Here is a 13,278-nt window from a genome sequence, read left to right as displayed (position 1 = left end):
ATACAGCAAATACAGCTAGGAATGTACAACTGATGAGCAGAATGAGGGTGTCAGTTGTTGAAAAATTACTATGAAGAGACATCAAGTGTAAAGAGATTCTTGTTAAATTGACCTTGTGATATTGTGATTTTTTTTTTAAAAAAAAAGATTTATTCATCTATTTTTATTTAAGAGAGAGAGAGCACAAGCCAGGGGAGGGGCAGAGGGAGAGAAAGAAAAAATCTCCAGCAGACTCCCCACTGAGCGAGAGCCCAATGCAGGGCTTGATCTCAGGACCCTGAGATCATGACCCAAGCTGAAATGAAGAGTCAGCCACTCAGCTGACTGAGCCACACAGGAGCACTGATATTGAGTTAATAAGAAATATATATTTGGTTTTCATCCCCATTGCCAGCACAGAGTTCCTAAAACCTTTGGAATTTCCTAAGTGATAAGAGCAATAAAGGTGTTTCTGTTAATGTGATAAAACTTTTGGAATGCACCTGAGGATGGGGGCTAGTTGTCAGGGGAATCAATCCTGGATTAGAGGATTGGAACTTTCAGGCCCATCTCATAACCTCCAGGTAGGAGAGAGGAGCTAGAGGTTTACTCGGTTGCCAATGGCCAATGATTTAATCAACCATACCTACGTAATGAAGCTGTCACCAGCTATACTCCAAGACCTGACCTTTACTGCTCGCCTGCTTGTACCCATCAAACTTTGTCCCACATTTTCCCTTAAGCCCTTTTTTCCAGTTTATCTCTTAACCCAGGCAAAGACCCAAGGGGCATAGCATCCTGTAATGGAAACCAAAACTACCCTTCAAGCAATAACGACTGTCTGAAAGAAGAGATCCCGTGGCCCAGACCCCCAGACCAGTTTGAGCATCACCCCCTCCCCTGACTCATGCCTGCACAGATAAACTATGGAATGACCCACGCAATGACAGACAGTTACCTTAACCTCATTATAATACTAAAATCTCTGCCCAAGAAGGAGCACCAGCCTCATTTGCATAATATACGATGTATGTATGTATGTATGATGTATGATGTACGTATAGCTCCTTGTCCTTTCCCCATACCTTGCCCTATGCATCTCTTCCATGTGGCTATTCCTGAGTTATATTCTTTTATAAGATACCAGTAATCTAGTAAGTAAAATGTTTCTCTGAGTTTTGTAAGCTACTCCAATAAATTAATAAAATCCAAGGAGTGGGTCATGGGAACCTCTGATTTATAGGCAGTTGGTCAGAAGCACAGGTAACAACCTAGACTGGCAAGTGGCATCTCAAGTAGAGGGTGGTTTTGTGGAATAAGCCCTTTACCTGTGGAATCTGATGCTATCTTCAGGTAGATAGTGTCAAAATTGAGTTGAATTCTAAGACACTCAGCTGATGTCAGGAGTATTGCTTGTTGGGGGTGTGGGCAACTCCCCTACACACACACCTTTGAAACTGGATCCAGGAACCCAATTAGACCTGAGAGGCCAGAGTGCCAAAGGCAGGCCAGATCAGATCAGATCAGATCAGATCAAGGGTGGGAGATCAGATATCAAGGGTGGGAGAAAATTCTTGTTAAAACTATACTCAGCAAGAATGGACACAAGGCTTAGTTGAGAAGAGGGCTCAGAAGAGCTTAACTAAAGTTTGATCAAGGAGAGAATCTTTGTCAATACAAATACTTGTACATGAATGTTCCTAGTAGCTAAATGATCCAAATGTCCATAAATGGGTGAAAGGATAAACTTTTGTATACCATAAATGGAATACTACTTAGCAGTAAAAAGGACCAAATTATTGATACACTCAACAACATGAATGAATCTCAAAATAATTATACTGAGTAAAAGACGCCAGAAATTCTCTCTCACTTGAATGAACCCAAAACTCTAGAAAATGTAAACCAATCTATAATTACAGTAACTAGATCAGTACTTGCTTGGGGGACAGGGGCAGGAAGGAAAAAATTATAAAACAGGAGGAGGAAACTTTTGGGTTGACGGATATTTTCACCATCTAGATTATGGTGGTGGTTTTACAATTGCATACATATGTGAAAACTTCCAAATTATACACTTTAAATATGTGCAGTTTATTGTATGTCAATTATTCCTCAATAAAAATGCTTCTTAAGAGAGGTAATAGTTTCCAGTTTCACCTGGCCTCTCAACAGTGTGCTATAGTCTTGTATTTCCCTACTTCTTCCATTCCAAGTCCTTATTTCAATCTATTTTTACTTCCCTTCAGCCTCTTACCCTACCTTTTCTTTCTCTCTCTCCCAGGAAATCATCCTTCTGTCTCTAGTCTCGGCCTTTTGTAATCTGTTCTCCACCTCTGGAGCCAGAAGGACATATGACATCATCCCTTGTTCAGAATCCTTTATTGGCTCCTCTCAGGAAAAAGATCCAAATTGCTTAATATGGATTAAAGACCGTTTGAATTCTTGGCCCTTGTTTATCTTAACAGTCTCATCTCCAGCCTTCTCTCACCATCCAGATTCCCACCCTCATCCCAGAGTCACACTGAAAAGGTCTAGCTACAGTGAACCACTACATGTCCCTCTAGTTTGCCTTTTTATGTCTTTTTCCTCTCTGCCTCTTTCTCTCACTTTGTCCTTCTGTCTCTCTGTCTGCTCCCACACCCCTTCTTTCTGGCTCTTTCTTTCTCCCCATCCCACTTTCTGTTCTCTTTTTCTCCTCATACTCTAGCTCTATTCCCACCCCCATGGCTCTTAGTTTTATGAATTTTATGTCTTTTTTTAATGGAGCATAGTACTTCTGTGTATTCATCTTAACACAATGAAATTGGTGACTACAACTCATATGTACAGATGAAAACAGAGTTTTGGATCAAAGTAGGTTAACAGTATCTCCTCTAGTTATTTAATAGCACCAAGCCCTGACAATGCAGTGTTCTGGCCATGGCAGCCTAACATTCTTTATTTAGAATTGTAACTGATAGCTGCCTCCTCATGTGGATGATGTTAGCCTCAAATGAGTTACAGATTTCCTAAAGTACCTCATATACAAAGTATCTAATATAACAGTAATAATTTCTTTTAGTAATTGAAGAAAAAATGGAAAATACTAACCTCATTTGAAGAATTTTCTTGCAAATTTGACACAGGAACAATTTCATTTGAATTAACATAATTGCTGACATTTGGAAATAGTTCTTCAAAAGATGCTCTCTGCACTGAGGACAAATCAATCTATAAAAAATATATTACTCTTATAGAAGTCAAATGTGGCAGAAACAATTATTTTTACATAATTAAAGGTGAAATACTATCTCATTAGAAGCATTTTCTTGGAAAAAAGTACAGAGTTTCTTTCTGAGGTGATAAAAAGACTATAAAATTGACTGGTGATGATTACACATACCTGTGAATGCACTAAAAAACACTGAATTTCACATTCTAAATAGGTAAATTGTATGGTATGTTAATTATAGCTCAATAAAGCTGTTTTTAAAAAGCCCACCACAAAAAAAGTGTTAAACATACAGTTACCATGTGACTCAGCAATTCTACTTCCTCCTCTAATCATATACCCAATACAACTGAAAACACATATTCACACAAAAACTTGTATATGAACATTCATAGCAATATTATTCTTTCAAATGCCCCCAAACTGACAAATTAGTAAACAAAATGTAGTATATCCTTACCATGGGATATTATTCAGCCATAAGTAAGGAAGAAAGTATATGTTATAAAATGGATGAACTTAGAAAACATTATGTTAAGTGAAAGAAGCCAGACACAAAAGCCACATATTATACGATTCCATTTATATGAAATAGCCAGAATAAGTAAACCTATAAAGAACCCTTTTCCCAGCTTGAAAAACTGATCTTTGCTTAATTCTCATGCTCTGTTCCACTAGGAACCTGATAAAGGTAACAATGCCAACATTGCTAATGGTAAAAATGATGTCTGATTGATAAATTGCATCTGGACTAGGAAGAACTATAATTGCACTATGAATAAATGATAAATGCACTATATGTAAATAAACCCTACAAAAAGCACCATAGTTTGGATTTCCCTGACTCTTGTAATTTGGCATGTCTCTTGTGGGGACTCTGGAAGCTATGTCTATGTGATATTACAAAAGATACTGGATCTCATCTCGTTGTATCTGAGCTGTACCCAAACTGCTAAGTAAACTGCTCCATGGACTTCTGTGAAGACTGATCCCACTGAAGAGGAACACCTGTTTCTGTCCTGCTTGTGAGTTGTATTCCTATTGTTTAGTTGAACCTAAAAAGAACTCTGGTTGGATGAGAGCCGAATTTTAAGACTCTTAGAAGAAAACAGAGGGGGAAAATTTAATAACATTGAATTTTGCAACAATTTCTGAGCTATGACACCAAAAGCACAGGAAAAGAAAAAAATAGATAAATTAGACTGCATAAAAATTAAAGCTTCTGTGCATCAAAGGATACTATCAATAGAATGAAAAGGTAACCCACAGAATGGGAGAAAATATTTGCCAACCATATATCTGATAAGGGGTTAAAATCTAAAATATATATAAAAAAACTCCTACAACTCAACAACAAATAAATAAGCTGATTAAAAAATGGGCAATAGACTTGAACAGACATCTCTTAAAAGAAGATACATAAATGGCCAATAAGCATGTGAAAAGATGCTCAACATCATTAGCCATAAGGGAAATACAAATCAAAACCACAATGAAATTCCATCTCACACCCATGAGGATGGCTATTATTTAAAAAAACACACAGAAAATAACAAGTGTTGGCAAGGATGTAGAGAAATTAGAAGCATTGTCATTGTTACTGGGAATGTAAAATAGCACAGCTGCTATGGAAAACAGTATGTCAGTTCCTCAAAAAGTTAAAAATGAGAATTACCATTTGCAATTCCACTTTAAAGTGTATACCAAAAGAACTGAAAGCAGAGACACAAAGAGATATTTGAACACCCATGTTCAAAGCAGCATTATTCACACTGGCCAAAAGGTGGAAGTAACCCAAATGTCCACAGACAGATGAATAGATAAACAAAATGTGGTATGGGGCGCCTGGGTGGCTCAGTCGTTAAGCGTCTGCCTTCGGCTCAGGTCATGATCCCAGGGTCCTGGGATCGAGCCCCGCATCGGGCTCTCTGCCGAGCAGGGAGCCCGCTTCTCCCTCTCCCACTCCTCCTGCTTGTGTTCCCTCTCTGTCAAATAAATAAAACCTTTAAAAAAAAAAAAAATGTGGTATACACATACAAACAGCCTTTAAAAAGGAAAAAAATTCTGACACATGCTACAACATGGATGAGACATTATGCTAAATGAAATCTGTCACAAAAGGAAAATACTGTATGATTCCATTATATGAAGTATCTAGAGCAGTCAAATTCAGAGGGAGAAGGTAGAATTGTGGTTGACAGGGACTGAGGGATGGAGAAATGGGGACTCAGTGTTTAATGTATGGAGTTTCAGGTTTGCAAGAAGAAAAACTTTGCAAGAAATTCCGCATGAAAAAAGTGATGGTTGCATAACATTTGTACTTGAACTGTACAGTTAAAAAGAGTTAAAATTTTAGGGGCGCCTGGGTAGCTCAGTCAGTTAAGCATCCCACTCTTGATTTTGGCTCAGGTCATGATCCAGGGTTGTGAGATGGAGCCCCAAGTCCGGCTCTGCACTGAGAGTGGAGACTGCTTAAGATTCTCTCTCTCCCTCGCTCTCTGCCCCTCCCACACCCAGCTCCCTGGAGCTCTCTCTCTCTCAAAAAAAATCAACATTGTTAAAAATGGTAAATTTTATGTTACATATATTTTGCCACAATAAAAAAAATGAAAAAACAAAACAAAACCCTGGTGGGTGCTGCAGTATTCTAATCTTTTATGTACAGCAGTATATAGAGTACATCCAGCGAAAGCAAGTCTATACAACAGAAAAACAGACATTATTCCCTATGTAGAATATTCCCCTGGTGTGACAGAAACAGAATAATAGGGAGGAGAGGGAACCAAACCATAGATACTACAAGTGCCAAATGCTAATACTCACCACTAAACCAGCAGATTGCGAAGATGGAGTGCTTGTTAAGAGGCCTCTGCTTTTCTTATCAGGAATACTAGAATTTGTTCTCTATCAGTGTTTTGTGAAATAGGGGATTGAATAGCATAAATAAATAAACCAATTTAATACAGTAAAAATATATCAAATTAGTAGACTAGATCATAATGTGTCATACTAATAAAACTTTAATGTGCTAATTAAATTTTAAACCACTAGATAAGTAACTAAAGAATTTTCTGGCTTGCGCTAGGTCAAGCAACTCCTAAGAGTTCTGCGGGGCACAAGAACCATACAAGAATAGTTTGGGTGAAATCACTCTTAATTTAGGAAGAAAAGCTAATTAAAGTTTTGAACTAAAAAATGGTGCTTTGATTGTCTCTTTTACTGCTAAGAAAATTTTACTTTTAGCATTTGTTTAATTGCTAGTATATTGTTGTACTTTTCATGGAAAGGGATTATAAGTTATTTGTGAAGCTGTTAAACATATATGTAATAAGGATAATTGATTTAAAATACATACAATTAAATATATATAGACACTTTGATTTATGCAATATCAAAGTTAGACAAATTATAAAGACTCATTTTCTATTTCTTGAAGATGTGAAGAGGCAGAGAGACAGGTGGACAAATCAAGAAAGAGTGAGAGAGCAAGACAAAGACAGGATCAGAGACCTAAAAGTTAAAGAGAGAAAGGGAAGAATGGGGGAGGGAAGAGGAGTAAGGAAAGGGAAAAAGAAAGGGAGAGAGGGAGGATGAGGAGACAAAAGAGAGGAACACTAAGAAGGAGGGAGGGAGAAAAAAGATGGAGAAGATGGAGACCAACAGACTATGAACAGAAAGAAACGGACAGAGAAACAGTCAGAGACAGAGAAGGACAGATGGAAAGAGATCAAGATAGAGACAGAAAGAAGAAAGACAGAGCTTGAGTCGAAGAGACAAAATCCAGGGAAAAAATCAGAGAAGCAGAGCAATGAAACAGAGTGACAGAGATATTTGAAAAGAGAGAAGACAGATAACTTTATTTTTAACAATCAGCTGTCTTTTCAACTTTTGGATTCCATGAAACCAGTCCCTCTGATAAATCTCTTTGAATAGGTGTTTATTATATGCTGCCAACTTTGGAACACAAACTCAGAGTTGGAATTTGAACATCATAAGAAAGTTTATGTTAGGTTTCTTTTTTCTTTCTTTCCTCATTTCTTTCACTCTTCCTTTCCTTTCTGGCTTAACATCTCTTAAACTAGTTGTGTGTTCAAGATGTAATATGGGATCATTTATTAGGAAAATTTCTATTAAAAAAATTTTATGGGTATATGTACCTGGCATACCGAATATGTCAGCTCTCTAATTCATTAGCTATTTTATCTTTTAACTTCTTCATCTAAACAATGGGGATTATTCTTCCCCTAAGGATTGCTGTGCAAAGGTTACAAATAATACATGTAAAGAGAACCTGTAGAGTAGGAAATACTCAGTGATAGCTATTATTTATCACTGTGGCTGCCATGGAGGTGCTCTGGTCAGATCTCCTTGAACAAAGAACCTGCTGTTCCACTGCAAGGAGTGCAGGTAGGTGACAGCCCCCGCCCCCTCCACAACTTCTCTGGAAACTGCTTCAGCTTTCAGGTTGAGGCCATCATCTTCTCAGGCAACCCTCAGCCAATGTTTGAGCATAGGAACCAACGTAAGAATCCTGTAATGGATAATCTTTGCTCCAGACCTTGAAGGGAGAGCTTTTGGCAGATGTTCATTGAGGGCTGAGACTATTCCTACCCAATGCTGCTTTCTCCCTGCTCCTTTCTCAGATATTATCCCTTCCAGTACACCATTTGAACTCAATTCTGCCTGAATATCTGCTTCCCAAGAGACACAATTGTTAACTGACAATCCATTTTTTAAAAAATCTGCCTGTGTATAGCTGTAAATATAAAGCTCTCTGCATTTTTTCCCTAGATTTGTTAAGAAGTTATATTATCTAAATCTTCCCAATAAGTACATTTCCTTGGTATAGGTTTTTCAAGAATTAGTTAATAGAAGGTCAGTGCTTACCAATGTAGGTTCCAGGGGCTGAGACAATGGAACTTTGGTAATTGATCTACCTGAAGGAACCTTGATTTTTAGATGATGAGAACTTAACTTTGTTTGAAAATTTGTATCTCTGGGTTCAGGATCTTTTTCAGGCTGAAACAAATTCATAATCATGATATACACTCCATAGTACTATAAAAACATTTGTAGCATTTCTCAGATGTCTTATTTTATTATAATAGAAATATGTTATAATTATTACAATTAAAATAGGTTATGTATATATCAATTATATATACATATAAATTTATTTATATATATAATTCTATTGTTATTCCCTCAACTTGAAAAAGTTTTCAACCTAAAGATACTTTTGTAAAAAAAAAAGGTTTTCTACATATTTAAAAATAAAATCTATTAAAAGACAAAACAGCTTAAAATACATACAACTCAAAAAAATTTCCCTACCACATTTAAGGTAACATCTCCCAAATAGTGTTCTGTAAAAAAGTATGATAATGAGGTCTATCCATCTGTCAATAGTTAAAACTAAATTTTAGAGAAAACATCAAATATACTTATATAAATGTATTTATTACATCTTCATTTAAGAAACCAAAAGTACTAAGACATCAGGAAGCTGCAACTACGAAAAAGTGTGTTGCTTTACCAATTAATCCCTGACTAAAACTGTGGACTGCTGAGTGACTGCTTGTTCTTATGTAACTTGTCCAGTGCTTCTGAGATGTATTTCTAATAGTATTCCCAGTTTACATATATTCAACATAACTAAGGAGGTGCAATTTGAGTTGAGTCCTGAAAAAATGACAGTATTTTGAGTTGTGGCTGAGAGGATAAAGAGAAGGTAGAGAGAGAGGAGGGGAAGGAAGGAAGGAAGCCAAAGAACTATAAGGTTCATTCTAAGCAAAGAAAAGAACAAGGGTATGCAGTAAACAGCAAGGTCCTTATAGGCATCTATTGACCCGTTTCCCTCATGTATGCCTTACACACAGCTTTTTCTCTGACTCCTGTCATTATTCTCAGCAATTTCATCACACAACTTGATAATCCGTCTAACCAACTGGCCTCCCAGTTACTTGACCTCTGCATTCTCAGTAACCTTTTCCCCTCATGGCATTTTAGTCACTCCGTAATCGAACACAGCTCTTACCATCAATAGAAATTAGAGAATCACCAATTTGAATAGTTTCTTATATCCTTCCAACCCACGTTCAATTATCTTCATGATATAAACTCCTCCCTCAATGAAATCTCCAACTTACTGATCCTACCATTTATCTTCATACATTATCCTTCTCCTGTCATTCCTTCTTCATCTATCACCATCCATCATTGTCATTATCCCTTTCTCTTTCTATCAGATGTCTGACAAGCCCCCAACCCTAGATGACTCCTGAAATCAACATCTTCTGTACCTCCACTGCAATTAAGTGCTGGGAAAAATCATACAATCGGGCATATCAAAGTCACCACAAACTCAAAAGGAAAAACCAGAGACTGGCAATGCCTCTACATTTCTCTGGCTTCTCATGATTATTTCACTCTCATCTCATTGTCCTTAAACCTCTAGCCTCCTTCCCTCTACCATTCTCAGCTGACAGCCTTACCTCACACTGCTCCACAACAAATCAAAAGATGTGACCACTCAGGAACAAATTTGGGGGACCTGGTGTGAACTAAAAATGTGGGGCCTCTTGTTTAAGAAAACTATTAAAAATGTCAGGGCAACAGCAGAGCATTAAATGAAATGTGAGGTTCTTCTAAGCACAAAGCCCATGCTGCTACCACTACATTTACAAATATAGCACAATGGTAATATCCCTCCTCTTCTAAAGGCCAGTCCCTCCACTTGTATTCTGGATCCCGTCTTTCCTCATCTTTTCCAAGACTTCCCTCTTCCACATAATAGCATATGGAATTTGTTGAGGTTTTCTGAAACAGCTTTATTGAGATATAATTCACATACCATAAAATTCACCCATTTTCAGAGTAAAATTCAATGGTTTTCAGTATATTGGTTTTTAATTTTTATTTATTTTTTAAATTTTAGTTAACATACAGTGCAATTTTGATTTCTGGAGTAGAATTCAGTGATTTATCACTTCATAAAACACCCAGTGCTCATCACAAGAAATGCCCTCCTTAATACCCATCACGCATTGAGTCCATCCCCCACCCAGGTCCCTCTATCAACCCTCAGTTTGTTCTCAATTGTTAAGTGTCACTAATGGCTTGTTTCCCTCTCTCCTTTTCTTTCCTTTTCCTCTTTCCCATATATTCGTCTGATTTCTTACTTGAATTCCACATATGAGTAAGATCATGTGGTATTTATCTTTCTCTGACTGACTTATTTCACTTAACATAATACACTCTAGTTCCATCCATGTCACTGCAAATGGCAAGATTTCATCCTTTTTGATGGCTGACTAATATTCCTCTGTGTGTGTGTGTGTGTGTGTGTGTGTGTGTGTGTGTGTATCACAACTTCTTTATCCATTCATCAGTCAACAGACATTTGGGCTCTTTCCATAATTTGGCTATCGTTGATAACACTGCTATAAACATCGGGGTGCATGTACCCCTTAAATCTGTATTTTTGTATCCTTTGGGTAAATACCTAGTAGTGTAATTGCTGGAACATAGGGTAGTTCTATTTTTAACTTTCTGAGGAACCTCCAGACTGTTCTCCAGAGTGGCTGCACCCATTTGCATTCCCACCAACAGTGCACAAGGATTCACCTCTCTCTGCATCCTTACCAACACCTGTTGTTTCTTGTGTTGTTAATTTTAGCCATTCTGACAGGTGTGAGTTAATATCTCTTCATGGTTTTGATTTGTATTTCCCTGATAATGAGTGATGTTGAACATCTTTTCATGTGTCTGTAAGCCATGTGGATGTCTTCTTTGGAAAAGTGTCTATTCATGTCTTCTGTCCATTTCTTAACTTGATCATTTGGTTTTTGGGTATTGAGTTTGATAAGCTCTATATAGATTTTGGATACCCTTTATAAGATATGTCATTTGCAAATATCTTTTCCCATTCTGTAAACCGACTTTTAGTATTGTCGATTGTTACCTTTGCTGTGCAGAAGCTTTTTATCTTGAGGAAGTCCCAATAGTTCATTTTTGCTTTTGTTTCCCTCGCCTCCAGTGACATATTTAGTAAGAAGTTGCTACAATCGAGGTCAAAGAGGTTTCTGCCTGTGTTCTCCTCTAGGATTTTGATGGTTTCCTGTCTCACATTTAAGTCTTTCATCCATTTTAAATTTATTTTTATGTATGGTGTAAAAAAGTGGTCCAATTTCATTCTTCTGCATCTCACTGTCCAGTTTTCCCAACACCATTTGTTGAAGAGACTGTCTTTTTTCCATCGGATATTCTTTGTTGCTTTGTTGAAGATTAGTTGACCATAGAGTTGTGGGTCCATTTCTGGGTTCTCTATTCAGTTCCATTGATCTATGTATGTTTTTGAGCCAGTACCATACTGTCTTGATGACTACAGCTTCGTAATATAGCTTAAAATACAAATTCATGATGCCTCCAGTTTTGTTTTTCTTTTTCAGAATTGCTTTGACTATTCAGGGTCTTTTGTAGTTCCATATAAATTTTAGGATTGTTTGTTCTAGCTCTGTGAAAAATGCTGGGGGTATTTTGATAGGGATTGCATTAAATGTGTTGATTGCTTTGGGTAATATACACATTTTAATAATGTTTGTTCTCCCAATCCATGAGCATGGAATACTTTTCCATTTCTTTGTGTCCTCTTCAATTTCTTTCGAAGTATTCTATAGTTTTCTGAGTGCAGATCTTTTACCTCTTTAGTTAGGTTTATTCTTAGGTATCTTATTGTTTTTGGTGCAATTGCAAATGGAATCGATTCCTTGATTTCTTTTGCAGCTGCTTCATTACTGGTGTATAGAAATGCACAGATTTCTGCACATTGATTTCATATCCTGCAACTTTGTTGAATTCATGTATTAGTTTTAGCAATTTTTTCGTGGAGTCTTTGGGTTTTTTACATAGATTTTCATGTCATCTGCAAAGAGTGAAAGCTTAACTTCTTCCTTGTCAATTTGGATACCTTTTACTTCTTTTTGTTGTCTGATTGCTGAGGCCAAGACTTCCAGTACTATGTTAAATAGTAATGGTGAGAGTATCCTTGTCTTGCTCCTGACCCTAAGGGAAAGGCTTTCAGTTTTTTCCCATTTAGGATAATATATGGTCTTTGTATATGGTCTTTATGATGTTGAGGATGTTCCATCTATCCCTATTTTATTGAGGATTTTTATCAAGAAAGAACACTGTATTTTGTCAAATGCTTTTTCTGCATCTACTGAGAGAATCATATGGTTCTTATCCTTTCTTTACTTAATATGGTGTATCATGCTGACTGATCTACGAACTTTGAACCACCCCTGCAGCCCAGGAATAAATCCCATTTCATTGTGGTGAATAATTCTTTTAATGTACTGTTGAATTCAATTTGCTAGTATTTTATTAGAATTTTTGCATCCATGTTCATCAGGGATATTGGGTTGTAATTCTCCTTTTCAGTTGGGTCTTTGTCTGGTTTTGGAATCAAGGTAATGCTAGCTTCATAGAATGAATTTGGAAGTTTTCCTCCCATTTCTATTTTTTGGAACAGTTTGAGGAGAATAGGTATTAACTCTCCTTTAACTGTCTGGTAGAAATCCCCTGGGAATCCATCCGGCCCTGGACTTTTGTTTGTTGGGAGATTTTTGATTACTGAATCAATTTCTTTGCTGCTTATGGGTTTGTTCAGGTTTTCGATTTCTTCCTGTTTCAGTTTTGGTAGTTTACATGTTTCTAGGAATTTAACCATTTCTTCCAGATTGCCTGATTTGTTGGCATATAATTGCTCATACTAGTCTCTTATAACTGTATTTCTGTGGTGTTGGTTGTGATCTCTCCTCTCTCATTCATAGTTTTATCTATTTGGGTCCTTGCTCTTTTCTTTTTGATAAGTCTGCCTAGGAGTTTATCAACTTTATTAATTATTTCGAAGGACCAACTCTTAGTTTTGTTAATCAGTTCTACTGTGGTTTTTCTTTTGTTTGTTTCTATATTGTTTATGTCTGCTCTAATCTTTATTATTTTCCTTCTTCTACTGGCTTTAGGCTTTATCTGCTGTTCCTTTTCTAGCTCCTTTAGCTGTAAAGTTAGGTTGTGTATTTGAT

General features: G+C 36.9%; 1 protein-coding gene across 1 annotated transcript in view; it reads right to left on the bottom strand.

Annotated features, from left to right (window-relative positions):
- MEIKIN (meiotic kinetochore factor) overlaps window positions 1-13,278 on the bottom strand; it is a 106,416-nt gene that overhangs the window by 19,364 nt on the left and 73,774 nt on the right. The window contains exons 10-11 of the mRNA XM_078066344.1: window positions 6,017-6,097; window positions 3,073-3,192 (exon numbers count right to left, since the gene is read on the bottom strand). Coding sequence (XP_077922470.1) covers window positions 3,073-3,192; window positions 6,017-6,097 — 201 coding nt within the window. The remainder of the gene's footprint in view (window positions 1-3,072; window positions 3,193-6,016; window positions 6,098-13,278) is intronic.

This window comes from Halichoerus grypus, chromosome 2 (assembly GCF_964656455.1).
Source record: "Halichoerus grypus chromosome 2, mHalGry1.hap1.1, whole genome shotgun sequence".
NCBI classification, from domain to species: Eukaryota; Metazoa; Chordata; class Mammalia; order Carnivora; family Phocidae; genus Halichoerus; species Halichoerus grypus.
The sequence above is the reverse complement of the archived record's forward strand: the minus strand, read 5'-3'. Positions and strand labels throughout refer to the sequence as shown.